At 42.3% G+C, this 15,000-nt stretch overlaps 1 protein-coding gene across 3 annotated transcripts in view; it reads right to left on the reverse strand.

The window, feature by feature from the left end:
- Positions 1-34: 34 nt before the first annotated feature.
- The window catches only part of LOC311118738 (allantoinase, mitochondrial-like), a 32,343-nt gene continuing 17,377 nt past the window's right edge, over positions 35-15,000 (reverse strand). For 2 of the 3 annotated variants that reach the window (XM_084193523.1, XM_084193522.1), the window contains 3 exons: positions 7,727-7,865; positions 266-438; positions 35-139 (listed from right to left, as the gene is read on the reverse strand). In XM_084193523.1, the coding sequence (XP_084049649.1) occupies positions 92-139; positions 266-438; positions 7,727-7,865 (360 nt within the window). In that variant the 3' untranslated portion in view covers positions 35-91. Of the gene's footprint in view, positions 140-265; positions 439-4,037; positions 4,126-7,726; positions 7,866-15,000 lie in introns of those variants that run through there. The other variant, XM_084193524.1, reaches the window with a different exon arrangement.

Below are 15,000 nucleotides of genomic sequence, written 5' to 3' on the forward strand. Positions count from 1 at the left end.
CATTTTCTTCAGCAGATTGTGAAGGCTCTATATGTATAGTCTGGACTGTCGTTCATAGTTCAGTATTGTGTAGGGTATTGTACCTATGGTTTTAATGCTTTCTCACCTTATTTTTGTGATGTATATTTGCGTCTTTCACCTGTAGAGAGACATAACTTAAAATATGAAATAATAGTTGCGCACAAAACCAACAAATAAACAGTATGATAAAATGAAAGACTGTGTTTTTCTTTGTCTTAGTGAATCCCTCTCCTATAATACTAGCCTCAAACTCCTTCTCCGGGTCCCATATGACCAGGTCTGCATCGTGACCGGGAACAAGGCTCCCCTTCTGGTTGTCAAGGCGACAGAGTTGTGCGGTGCGCTGGCAGAGGAGCCTCACCACATCTGGCAGGGTGAAACCCTTCTTACTGGCTGACGTCCAGAACAGAGACAGACCTGAGACAGACACAGAGAGAGACATATAGACAGATAAAGACAGAGAGAGACAGAGAGAGACAGACAGATAGAGACAGAGACAGAGACAGAGAGAGAGAGAGAGAGAGAGAGAGAGAGAGAGAGAGAGAGAGAGAGAGAGAGAGAGAGAGAGAGCTGGTAGTCCCATCCACCAAACTACCAGGTGTGAAACAGGGAAGGGACTCAGGGGGTATGCTAATTTGGTATAGAGCAGACCTAACTCACTCTATTAAATTAATCAAAACAGGAACATTTTACATTTGGTTAGAAATTCAAAAGGAAATTATCTCAACTGAGAAAAATGTCCTCCTGTGTGCTACCTATATCCCCCCACTAGAATCCCCATACTTTAATGAAGACAGTTTCTCCATCCTGGAGGGGGAAATCAATAATTTCCAGACCCAGGGACATGTACTAGTCTGTGGCGACCTAAATGCCAGAACTGGACAAGAACCTGACACCCTCAGCACACAGGGGGACAAACACCTACCTGGAGGTGACAGCATTCCCTCCCCCATATGCCCCCCTAGGCACAACTATGACAACATAACCAACAAAAATGGGTCACGACTCCTGCAGCTCTGTCGCACACTGGGTATGTACATAGTCAATGGTAGGCTTCGAGGGGACTCCTATGGTAGGTACACCTATAGCTCATCTCTTGGCAGTAGTACTGTAGACTACTTTATCACTGACCTCAACCCAGAGTCTCTCAGAGCGTTCACAGTCAGCCCACTGACACCCCTATCAGACCACAGCAAAATCACAGTCTACTTGAACAGAGCAATACTCAATCATGAGGCATCAAAGCCAAAAGAACTGAATAATATTAAGAAATGCTATAGATGGAAGGAAAGTAGTGTTGAAACCTACCAAAAAACAATTAGGAAACAACAAATTCAATCCATTCTAGACAACTTCCTGGACAAAACGTTCCACTGTAATAGTGAAGGTGTAAACTTGGCAGTAGAAAACCTAAACAGTATATTTGACCTCTCAGCTTCCCTATCAAATCTAAAAATCTCTAACAGAAAACCAAAGAAAAGTAATAACAGTGATAAATGGTTTGATGAAGAATGCAAAAACCTAAGAAAGAAATTGAGAAACCTATCCAACCAAAAACATAGAGACCCAGAAAACCTGAGCCTACGCCTTCACTATGGTGAATCACTAAAACAATACAGAAATACACTACGGAAAAAGAAGGAACAGCATGTCAGAAATCAGCTCAATGTAATTGAAGAATCCATAGACTCTAACCACTTCTGGGAAAATTGGAAAACACTAAACAAACAACAACACGAAGAGCTATCTATCCAAAACGGAGATGTATGGGTAAACCACTTCTCCAATCTTTTTGGCCCTATAACAGAGAACAAACAGCAAAAAAATATACATGATCAAATGCAAATCTTAGAATAAACTATTAAAGACTACCAGAACCCACTGGATTCTCCAATTACATTGAATGAACTACAGGATAAAATACAAACCCTCCAACCCAAAAAGTCCTGTGGTGTTGATGGTATCCTCAATGAAATGATAAAATATACAGACCACAAATTTCAATTAGCTATACTTAAACTCTTTAACATCATCCTTAGCTCTGGCATCTTCCCCAACATCTGGAACCAAGGACTGATCACCCCAATCCACAAAAGTGGAGACAAATTTGACCCCAATAACTACCGTGGGATATGCGTCAACAGCAACCTTGGGAAAATCCTCTGCATTATCATTAACAGCAGACTAGTTCATTTCCTCAGTGAAAACAATGTACTGAGCAAATGTCAAATTGGCTTTTTACCAAATTACCGTACGACAGACCACGTATTCACCCTGCACACCCTAATTGACAAACAAACAAACCAAAACAAAGGCAAAGTCTTCTCATGCTTTGTTGATTTCAAAAAAGCTTTTGACTCAATTTGGCATGAGGGTCTGCTATACAAATTGATGGAAAGTGGGGTTGGGGGAAAAACATACGACATTATAAAATCCATGTACACAAACAACAAGTGTGCGGTTAAAATTGGCAAAAAACACACACATTTCTTTCCACAGGGCCGTGGGGTGAGACAGGGATGCAGTTTAAGCCCCACCCTCTTCAACATATATATCAACGAATTGGCGAGGGCACTAGAACAGTCTGCAGCACCCGGCCTCACCCTACTAGAATCTGAAGTCAAATGTCTTCTGTTTGCTGACGATCTGGTGCTTCTGTCACCAACCAAGGAGGGCCTACAGCAGCACCTAGATCTTCTGCACAGATTCTGTCAGACCTGGGCCCTGACAGTAAATCTCAGTAAGACAAAAATAATGGTGTTCCAAAAAAGGTCCAGTTGCCAGGACCACAAATACAAATTCCATCTAGACACCGTTGCCCTAGAGCACACAAAAAACTATACATACCTCGGCCTAAACATCAGCGCCACAGGTAACTTCCACAAAGCTGTGAACGATCTGAGAGACAAGGCAAGAAGGGCCTTCTATGCCATCAAAAGGAACATAAAATTTGACATACCAATTAGGATCTGGCTAAAAATACTTGAATCAGTTATAGAACCCATTGCCCTTTATGGTTCTGAGGTCTGGGGTCCGCTCACCAACCAAGAATTCACAAAATGGGACAAACACCAAATTGAGACTCTGCATGCAGAATTCTGCAAAAACATCCTCTGTGTACAACGTAAAACACCAAATAATGCATGCAGAGCAGAATTAGGCCAATACCCGCTAATTATCAAAATCCAGAAAAGAGCCGTTAAATTCTATAACCACTTAAAAGGAAGCGATTCCCAAACCTTCCATAACAAAGCCATCACCTACAGAGAGATGAACTTGGAGAAGAGTCCCCTAAGTAAGCTTGTCCTGGGGCTCTGTTCACAAACACAAACAGACCCCACACAGCCCCAGGACAACAACAACAACAACACAACTAGACCCAACCAAATCATGAGAAAACAAAAAGAGAATTACTTGACACATTGGAAAGAACAAACAAAAAAACAGAGCAAACTAGAATGCTATTTGGCCCTAAACAGAGAGTACACAGTGGCAGAATACTTGACCACTGTGACTGACCCAAACTTAAGGAAAGCTTTGACTATGTACAGACTCAGTGAGCATAGCCTTGCTATTGAGAAAGGCCGCCGTAGGCAGACCTGGCTCTCAAGAGAAGACAGGCTATGTGCACACTGCCCACAAAATGAGGTGGAAACTGAGCTGCACTTCCTAACCTCCTGCCAAATGTATGACCATATTAGAGACACATATTTCCCTCAGATTACAGCGATCCACAAAGAATTCGAAAACAAACCCAATTTTGATAAACTCCCTTATCTACTGGGTGAAAAACCACAGTGTGCCATCACAGCTGCAAGATTTGTGACCTGTTGCCACAAGAAAAGGGCAACCAGTGAAGAACAAACACCATTGTAAATACAACCCATATTTATGTTTATTTATTTTCCCATTTGTACTTTAACTATTTGCACATTGTTACAACACTGTATATATACATAATATGACATTTGAAATGTCTTTATTCTTTTGAAACTTCTGAGTGTAATGTTTACTGTTAATATTTATTGTTTATTTCACTTTTGTTTACTATCTACTTCACTTGCTTTGGCAATGTTAACACACGTTTCCCATGCCAATAAAGCCCTTAAATTGAAATTGAAATTGAAATTGAAATTGAATTGAGAGAGAGAGAGAGAGAGAGAGAGACAGATAGATACAGAGAGAGACAGATAGATACAGAGAGAGACAGAGGGAGAGAGACAGATAGATACAGAGAGAGACAGATAGATACAGAGAGAGACAGACAGAGAGAGAGAGACAGACAGAGAGAGAGACAGACAGAGACAGAGAGAGAGAGAGAGAGAGACAGAGAGAGACAGAGAGAGACAAATAGAGACAGAGAGAGAGAGAGACAGAGAGAGACAGATAGATACAGAGAGAGACATAGAGAGACAGAGAGAGAGACAGATAGATACAGAGAGAGACAGACAGAGAGAGAGAGACAGAGAAAGAGACAGACAGAGACAGAGAGATAGAGACAGAGAGAGACAGACAGATAGAGAGAGACAGATAGAGACAGAGAGAGAGAGACAGACAGAGACAGAGAGAGAGAGAGAGAGACAGAGAGAGACAGAGAGAGACAGAGAGAGACAAATAGAGACAGAGACAGAGAGAGACAGAGAGAGAGACAGATAGATACAGAGAGAGACAGACAGAGAGAGAGAGACAGAGAAAGAGACAGACAGAGACAGAGAGATAGAGACAGAGAGAGACAGACAGATAGAGAGAGACATATAGAGACAGAGAGAGAGAGAGAGAGACAGATAGATAGATACAGAGAGAGACAGAGAGAGACAGATAGATACAGAGAGAGACAGATAGAGACAGAGAGAGAGAGAGACAGATAGAGACAGAGAGAGACAGATAGATACAGAGAGAGACAGAGAGAGACAGATAGATACAGAGAGAGACAGACAGATAAAGACAGAGAGATAGAGAGAGACAGACAGAGAGAGACAGAGACAGATGGAGACAGATAGAGAGCGAGACAGATAGATACAGAGAGAGACAGACAGATAAAGACAGAGAGATAGAGAGAGACAGACAGAGAGAGACAGAGACAGATGGAGACAGATAGAGAGCGAGAGAGACAGACAGACAGACAGACAGACAGAGAGACGGAGAGAGACAGAAAGAGACAGAGTGAGTGAGGCAGGGTGAAACCCTTCTTACTGGCCGACCTCTAGAACGGAGGCAGACCTGAAACCCCTTATTAGACTCTATTCAGTCTCTTTTTCTGAAACAGACAGGATGATATATAGAGAGAGAGGACATTTTGAGTGACTGGTCTCTCTCTCAGGGTGGCATGCTGCTCTATAAACAGGCAGACAAAATGTTAAAGTGTTTGAATGGGTCCAAGTTTATGCCGGTGACAGCAAAGCCAGGAGACTTTGACCAGACCTCTTCTCTGTTCACTGTGACTGGTCAGTAAATAATTAAACTGTCTTGTAAACTAGTGTTGTATCCATGTTTATCTCCCTGTGGACTTTGTCCTGTAGCAGGAGGCTGGAGTAGTAGTGTAAGCAGGAGCGGAGTTTAGGGGCTTTGGGAATATTACAAAGCATGGTTTAATGTATGACAGTATGAAGTATGAAGTATGTATGACAGTATGAAATATGTATGACAGTATGAAATATGGAGTATGTATGACATAATGAAATATGAAGTATGTATGACAGTATGAAATATGAAGTATGTATGACAGTATGAAATATGAAGTATGTATGACAGTATGAAATATGTATGACAGTATGAAATATGGAGTATGTATGACATAATGAAATATGAAGTATGTATGACAGTATGAAATATGAAGTATGTATGACAGTATGAAATATGAAGTATGTATGACAGTGTGAAATATGAAGTATGTATGACATAATGAAATATGAAGTATGTATGACAGTATGAAATATGAAGTATGTATGACAGTATGAAATATGTATGACAGTATGAAATATTAAGTATGTATGACATTATGAAATATTAAGTATGTATGACAGTATGAAATATTAAGTATGTATGACAGTATGAAATATGAAATATGAAGTATGTATGGCAGTATGAAATATGAAGTATGTATGACAGTATGAAATATGAAGTATGTATGACAGTATGAAATATGAAGTATGTATGACAGTATGAAATATGAAGTATGTATGACAGTATGAAATATGAAGTATGTATGACATTATGAAATATGAAGTATGTATGACATTATGAAATATGAAGTATGTATGACATTATGAAATATGAAGTATGTATGACAGTATGAAATATGAAGTATGTATGACAGTATGAAGTATGTATGACATTATGAAATATGAAGTGTGTATGACAGTATGAAATATGAAGTATGTATGACAGTATAAAATATGAAGTATGTATGACAGTATGAAATATGAAGTATGTATGACAGTATGAAATATGAAGTATGTATGACAGTATGAAATATGAAGTATGTATGACAGTATGAAATATGAAGTATGTATGACAGTATGAAATATGAAGTATGTATGACAGTATGAAATATGAAGTATGTATGACAGTATGAAATATGAAGTATGTATGACAGTATGAAATATGAAGTATGTATGATATTATGAAATATGAAGTATGTATGACATTATGAAATATGAAGTATGTATGACAGTATAAAATATGAAGTATGTATGACAGTATGAAATATGAAGTATGTATGACAGTATGAAATATGAAGTATGCATGACAGTATAAAATATGAAATATGTATGACAGTATGAAATATGAAGTATGTATGACAGTATAAAATATGAAATATGTATGACAGTATGAAATATGAAGTATGTATGACAGTATGAAATATGAAGTATGTATGACATTATGAAATATGAAGTATGTATGACAGTATGAAATATGAAGTATGTATGACAGTATGAAATATGAAGTATGTATGACAGTATAAAATATGAAATATGTATGACAGTATGAAATATGAAGTATGTATGACATTATGAAATATGAAGTATGTATGACAGTATGAAATATGAAGTATGTATGACAGTATGAAATATGAAGTATGTATGACAGTATGAAATATGAAGTATGTATGACAGTATGAAATATGAAGTATGTATGACAGTATAAAATATGAAATATGTATGACAGTATGAAATATGAAGTATGTATGACAGTATGAAATATGAAGTATGTATGACAGTATGAAATATGAAGTATGTATGACAGTATGAAATATGAAGTATGTATGACAGTATAAAATATGAAATATGTATGACAGTATGAAATATGAAGTATGTATGACAGTATGAAATATGAAGTATGTATGACAGTATGAAATATGTATGCACTCACTAACTGTAAGTCGCTCTGGATAAGAGCGTCTGCTAAATGACTAAAATGTAAAAAAAAAAAAAAAAAGAAGATGATTCATTTATTGCATATGAAAAGACACAAATGCGTTTTACATATACAGAACAAAACAATAGATACCTTTTCATCTGGTGCCTCTGATGGACACATAGCATCTATTAGAATATATTGTATTTCTATGTTTGGACATTAGACTTCAATGTGTGACTACTCACACAGAAAATCCCATATATAGTTGGCATGGTATGGCTAATAGCTAATGGATCTCTAATGGAGCCACTGGATCTCTTATGGATCTCTTATGGATCTCACTTACCGAACTGTAGGGAGGAGATCCCGCCCCAGGCCTGAGTGAAATCCCCACTGTCCAATCTCTTCAGGTCTGGTGTGCAGGGAGAGTGATCTGACACAACCATGTCAATCTGACCGGCCTTCAGGGCAGACCACAGCTGCTCCTGGAGGGGTAGAAGGTAATGGGTTGTTTTTAGATGACTGGTTACATTCAGGTATTCATTTGGAAATAACCATCATGCACAGTGTGGATGGGTGACTGGCCCCTGTGTCACCTTCTGTTATGTAGCAGAGATGGTGTGGATGGGTGACTGGCCCCTGTGTTAACTTCTGTTATGTAGCAGAGATGGTGTGGATGGGTGACTGGCCCCTGTGTTAACTAGTGTTATGTAGCAGGGATGGTGTGGATTGGTGACTGGCCCCTGTGTTAACTTCTGTTATGTAGCAGAGATGGTGTGGTCTATGTTAGTCTTCTACTGCTGTCTCTCTGTTTTTCTGCCCTTTCTCTGTGCTTCTTGTTTTCACGTATTAATTATACATTAATTATAATTAAGAGAATGCCAAGAGCGTGCAAAGCTGTCATCAAGGCAAAGGGTGGCTACTTTGAAGAATCTAAAATCTAAAATACAGTTGAAGTCGGAAGTTTACATACACCTTAGCCAAATACATTTAAACTCAGTTTTTCACAATTCCTGACATTTAATCCTAGTAAAAATTCCCTGTCTTAGGTCAGTTAGGATCACCACTTTATTTTAAGAATGTGAAATGTCAGAATAATAGTAGAGAGATTGATTTATTTCAGCTTTTATTTCTTTCATCACATTCCCAGTGGGTCAGAAGTTTGCATACACTCAATTAGTATTTGGTAGCATTGCCTTTCAATTGTTTAACTTGGGTCAAACGAGTCGGGTAGCCTTCCATAAGCTTCCCACAATAAGTTGGGTGAATTTTGGCCCATTCCTCTTGACAGAGCTAGTGTAACTGAGTCAGGTTTGTAGGCCTCCTTGCTCGCACACACTTTTTCAGTTCTGCCCACAGATTTTCTATAGGATTGAGGTCAGGGCTTTGTGATGGCCACTCCAATACCTTGACTTTGTTGTCCTTAAGCCATTTTAACACACTATTGGTAGTTTGTTGTAACCAAGTATTGGTGCTAAACTGTGTGTTATTGGATGCTAGCATGCTAGTTAGCTATGGTGTCATAGTTAGGCATCGTGGGCTGTTGTGGGTAGTTACTGTAGGTTGGCATTGTCTTCGGCGGTGCCGGGTGTAGCACGAAGCTAGCTAGCTAGCCGTTTTTTCGAACAGAGTCAACACAGTAGCCATTGTGTGCTGTACTGTGGCAGCTAAATACAATATATTTGTGCTAAGCTAGCCAACGTTTAATTATTGCTGCGTTATGAAAGGAACTAGACACGGACACGAATTATCTGCTTAGTGTGTTAACACACTATTGGTGGTTTGTTGTGACCAAGTGTTGGTGCTAAACTGTGTGTTATTGGATGCTAGCATGCTAGTTAGCTATGGTGTCATAGTTAGCTAGCTGAATAAAGTGGGTTGAGTCTATTCCTTTAAACATTGGACCGCTGTGGTTCACAACAATTCTGATTTCTAAAGGTGGAAGTTGGGAGAGTTTTTGTTCGGGTGGTTCAGTGAAACAATTATAGTTTCTGAGGTGGAAGTTTTGGTGAGGGAGGCCCTGCTCTCTCCTCTCCCAGATGTTTAGTTCATTTCATTCCGATCTCCTCTGCATTATTGTAGCCATTTGCTACAGCCTGTCAACTATGCCTCTGCCTATCCCTGTTCTCTCCTCTCTGCACAGGCTACACAAACGCCTCACACCGCGTGGCTGCTGCCTCTCTAACCTGGTGGTCCCTGCACGCACCCCACACCTGGAGTTCCAGGTCTCAGGCAGCCTCTGGAACTGCCGTTCTGCTGCCAACAAAGCTGACTTCATCCCCGCCTATGCTAACCTCCAGTCCCTCGACTTCCTGGCGCTGACGGAAACATGGATTACCACTGAAAACACTGCTACTCCTACTGCTCTCTCCTCGTCTGACCATGTGTTCTCGCATACCCCGAGAGCATCTGGTCAGAGGGGTGGTGGCACAGGAATCCTCATCTCTCCCAAGTGGACATTCTCAATTTTTCCCCTAACCCACCTGTCTATCTCCTCATTTGAATTCCATGCTGTCACAGTCACTAGCCCATTTAAGCTTAATATCCTTGTCATCTATCGCCCTCCAGGTTCCCTTGGAGAGTTCATCAATGAGCTTGACGCCTTGATAAGTTCCTTTCCTGAGGATGGCTCACCCCTCACAGTTTTGGGGGATTTCAACCTCCCTATGTCCACATTTGACTCATTTCTCTCTGCCTCCTTCTTTCCACTCCTCTCCTCTTTTGACCTCACCCTCTCACCGTCCCCCCCTACTCACAAGGCAGGCAATACGCTTGACCTCATCTTTACTAGATGCTGCTCTTCTACTAATCTCACTGCAACTCCCCTCCATGTCTCCGACCACTACTTTGTTTCCTTTTCTCTCTCGCTCTCCTCCAACACTACTCACTCTGCCCCTACACAGATGGTAATGCGCCGCCGCAACCTTCGCTCTCTCTCTCCCACTACTCTCTCCTCTTCCATCCTATCATCTCTTCCCTCTGCTCAATCCTTCTCCCTCCAATCTCCTGATTCTGCCTCCTCAACCCTACTCTCCTCCCTTTCTGCATCCTTTGACTCTCTGTGTCCCCTATCCTCCCGGCCGGCTCGGTCCTCCCCTCCAGCTCCGTGGCTTGATGACTCATTGCGAGCTCACAGAACAGAGCTCCGGGCAGCGGAGCGGAAATGGAAGAAAACTAGACTCCCTGCAGACCTGGCATCTTTTCACTCACTCCTCTCTACATTTTCTTCATCTGTTTCTGCTGCTAAGGCCACTTTCTACCTCTCTAAATTCCAAGCATCTGCCTCTAACCCTAGGAAGCTCTTTGCCACATTTTCCTCCCTCCTGAACCCCCCCCGCCCCCCCCCCCCCCTCTCTCTCTGTGGATGACTTCGTCAACCACTTTGAAAAGAAGGTTGACGACATCCGATCCTCGTTTGTTAAGTCTAATGACACTGCTGGTCCTACTCACACTGCCCTACCCTATGCTTTGACTTCTTTCTCCCCTCTCTCTCCAGATAAAATCCGGCGACTTGTGACTGCAGGCCGCCCAACAACCTGCCCGCTTGACCCCATCCCCTCCTCTCTTTTCCAGACCATCTCCGGTGACCTTCTCCCCTACTTCACTTCGCTGATCAACTCATCCTTGACCGCTGGCCATGTCCCTTCCGTCTTCAAGAGAGCGAGAGTTGCTCCCCTTCTCAAAAAACCAACACTCGATCCCACTGATGTCAACAACTACAGACCAGTATCCCTTCTTTCTTTTCTTTCCAAAACTATTGAGCGTGCCGTCTTTAGCCAACTCTCTTGCTATCTCTCTCAGAATGACCTTCTTGATCCAAACCAGTCAGGTTTCAGGACTGGTCATTCAACTGAGACTGCTCTTCTCTGTGTCACGGAGGCTCTCCGCACTGCTAAAGCTAACTCTCTCTCCTCTGCTCTTGTCCTTCTAGACCTGTCTGCTGCCTTTGATACTGTGAACCATCAGATCCTCCTCTCCACCCTCTCCGAGCTGGGCATCTCCGGCGCGGCTCACTCCTGGATTGCGTCCTACCTGACCGGTCGCTCCTACCAAGTGGCGTGGCGAGAAGCTGTCTCCGCACCACGTGCTCTCACCACTGGTGTCCCCCAGGGCTCAGTTCTAGGCCCTCTCCTTTTCTCCCTATACACCAAGTCACTTGGCTCTGTCATATCCTCACATGGCCTCTCCTATCATTGCTACGCTGACGATACACAACTAATCTTCTCCTTTCCCCCTTCTGATAACCAGGTGGCGAATCGCATCTCTGCATGTCTGGCAGACATATCAGTATGGATGACGGATCACCACCTCAAGCTGAACCCTGGCAAGACGGAGCTGCTCTTCCTCCCGGGGAAGGACTGCCCGTTCCATGATCTCGCCATCACGGTTGACAACTCCGTTGTGTCCTCCTCCCAGAGTGCGAAGAGCCTTGGCGTGACCCTGGACAACACCCTGTCGTTCTCCGCTAACATCAAGGCGGTGACCCGCTCCTGCAGGTTCATGCTCTACAACATTCGGAGAGTACGACCCTGCCTTACACAGGAAGCGGCACAGGTCCTAATCCAGGCATTTGTCATCTCCCGTCTGGATTACTGCAACTCGCTGTTGGCTGGCCTCCCTGCCTGTGCCATTAAACCCCTACAACTCATCCAGAATGCCGCAGCCCGTCTGGTGTTCAACCTTCCCAAGTTCTCTCACGTCACCCCCCTCCTCCGCACACTCCACTGGCTTCCAGTTGAAGCTCGCATCCGTTACAAGAGCATGGTGCTTGCCTATGGAGCAGTGAGGGGAACGGCACCTCTGTACCTTCGGGCTCTGATCAGTCCCTACACCCAAACGAGGGCATTGCGTTCATCCACCTCTGGCCTGCTGGCTCCCCTTCCTCTGCGGAAGCATAGTTCCCGCTCAGCCCAGTCAAAACTGTTCGCTGCTCTGGCACCCCAATGGTGGAACAAGCTCCCTCACGACGCCAGGACAGCGGAGTCACTCACCACCTTCCGGAGACATATGAAACCCCACCTCTTTATGGAATACCTGGGATAGGATAAAGTCATCCTTCTACCCCCCCCCCCCCCCCCCCCCCCAAAAAAAAAAAATGTGTAAAGTGGTTATCCCACTGGCTCTAGGGTGAATGCACCAATTTGTGAGTCGCTCTGGATAAGAGCGTCTGCTAAATGACGTAAATGTGCCCTTGTGCAAGGCACTTAACCCTAATTGCTCCTGTAAGTCGCTCTGGATAAGAGCGTCTGCTAAATGACTAAAATGTAAATGTAAAATGATTTTGCCACAACTTTGGAAGTATGCTTGGGGTCATTGTCCATTTGGAAGACCCATTTGCGACCAAGCTTTAACTTCCTGACTGATGTCTTGAGATGTTGTTTCAATATATCCACATAATTTTCCTTCCTCATGATGCCATCTATTTTGTGAAGTGCACCAGTCCCTCCTGCAGCAAAGCACCCCCACAGCATGATGCTTCCACCCCTGTGCTTCACGGTTGGGATGGTGTTCTTCAGCTTGCAAGCTTCCCACTTTTTCCTCCAAACATAACGATGGTCATTATGGCCAAACAGTTCTATTTTTGTTTCATCAGACCAGAGGACATTTCTCCAAAATGTACGATCTTTGTCCCCATGTGCAGTTGCTAACCGTAGTCTGGCTTTTTTATGGCAGTTTTGGAGCAGTGGCTTCTTCCTTGCTGAGCGGCCTTTCAGGTTATGTTGATATAGGACTCGTTTTACTGTGGATATAGATACTTTTGTACCTGTTTCCTCCAGCATCTTCACAAGGTCCTTTGCTGTTGTTCTGGGATTGATTTGCACATTTCGCACCAAAGTACGTTCATCTCTAGGAGACAGAACGCGTCTCCTTCCTGAGCGGTATGACGGCTGCGTGGTCCCATGGTGTTTATACTTGCGTACTATTGTTTGTACAGATGAACGTGGTACCTTCAGGCGTTTGGAAATTGCTCCCAAGGATGAACCAGACATGTGGAGGTCTACAACTTTTGATTTTCCCATGATGTCAAGCAAAGAGGCACTGAGTTTGAAGATAGGCCTTGAAATACATCCACAGGTACACCTCCAATTGACTCAAATGATGTCAATTAGCCTATCAGAAGCTTCTAAAGCCATGACATCAATTTCTGGAATTTTCCAAGCTGTTTAAAGGCACAGTCAACTTAGTGTATGTAAACTTGTGACCCACTGGAATTGTGATACAGTGAATTATAAGTGAAATAATAAACAATTGTCTGTTAACAATTGTTGGAAAAATTACTTGTGTCATACACAAAGTAGATGTCCTAACCGACTTGCCAAAATGATAGTTTGTTAACAAGAAATGTGTGGAGTGGTTGAAAAACGAGTTTTAATGACTCCAACCTAAGTGTATGTAAACTTCCGACTTCAGCTGTATATTTTGATTTGTTTAACACTTTTTTGGTTACTACATAGTTCCACATGTGTTATTTCATAGTTCTAATGTCTTCACTATTATTCTACAATGTAGAAAATAGTAAAAATAAAGAAAAATCCTGGAATGAGTAGGTGTGTCCAAACTTTTGACTGGTACTGCATATAATTAATGTGTATATATATATATATATATATATATATATATATATATATATTTCTGGAAAGTGTGTGGTGACTTTGTTAAATACAATTTAAATAAAGTGTGCTTTATTGTATGTGGATCAGTGCTCTGATTAGGGGATGAACTATCTCCAGGATTAATCATCATCATCTTCTATCAAGGGGTGGACTGGCCATAATGCAAATCTGTGTCACGCCCTGGCTCTGGGGACTCTTATATGTTGAGCCAGGGTGTGGATTGTCTATGTGGAATTTTCTTTGTCAGGTTTTAGATCGTTGTTTTCTATGTTGGCCAGGGTGGTTCCCAATCAGAGGCAGCTGATTCTCGTTGTCTCTGATTGGGAACCATACTTAGGCAGCCTGTTGGCACTTTTGAATTGTGGGATCTTGTTCCGGAGAGGTTGGTGTTTTGTTAACCATAGGACTTCACGTATCGTTTTGTTGTTTTGTTTTTGTCATTAAGTATTCATTAAAAGATGTACGCATATCACGCTGCGCCTTGGTCTGCTTCATACGACGATCGTGACAATCTGGCAAATGCCAGATAGGCTGGTCTATTTTTCGCCAAATGGGCCTGTCTCGATATGGGTTTTGCGAATAATACGAATTTGGCTAATTACGGGGGCCTTGAGGGAATAAATGGGCCGGTGTATTTGAAATGCCCAGGCCTGATTTCTGGTCCCAGTCCGTCCCTGTCTCCTATTCCACCCATTCTGATGTCCTCCTGATCTCTCTTCATAATGTCTACTCACCTGGTTAGATATCTCTCTTCATAATGTCTACCCACCTGGTTATATATCTCTCTTCATAATGTCTACTCACCTGGTTAGATATCTCTCTTCATAATGTCTACCCACCTGGTTATATATCTCTCTTCATAATGTCTACCCACCTGGTTAGATATCTCTCTTCATAATGTCTACTCACCTGGTTAGATATCTCTCTTCATAATGTCTACCCACCTGGTTAGATATCTCTCTTCATAATGTCTACCCACCTGGTTAGATATCTCTCTTCATAATGT

The sequence above is a fragment of the Coregonus lavaretus genome (assembly GCF_964263955.1).
Source record: "Coregonus lavaretus genome assembly, contig: HAP1_SCAFFOLD_2402, whole genome shotgun sequence".
NCBI classification, from domain to species: Eukaryota; Metazoa; Chordata; class Actinopteri; order Salmoniformes; family Salmonidae; genus Coregonus; species Coregonus lavaretus.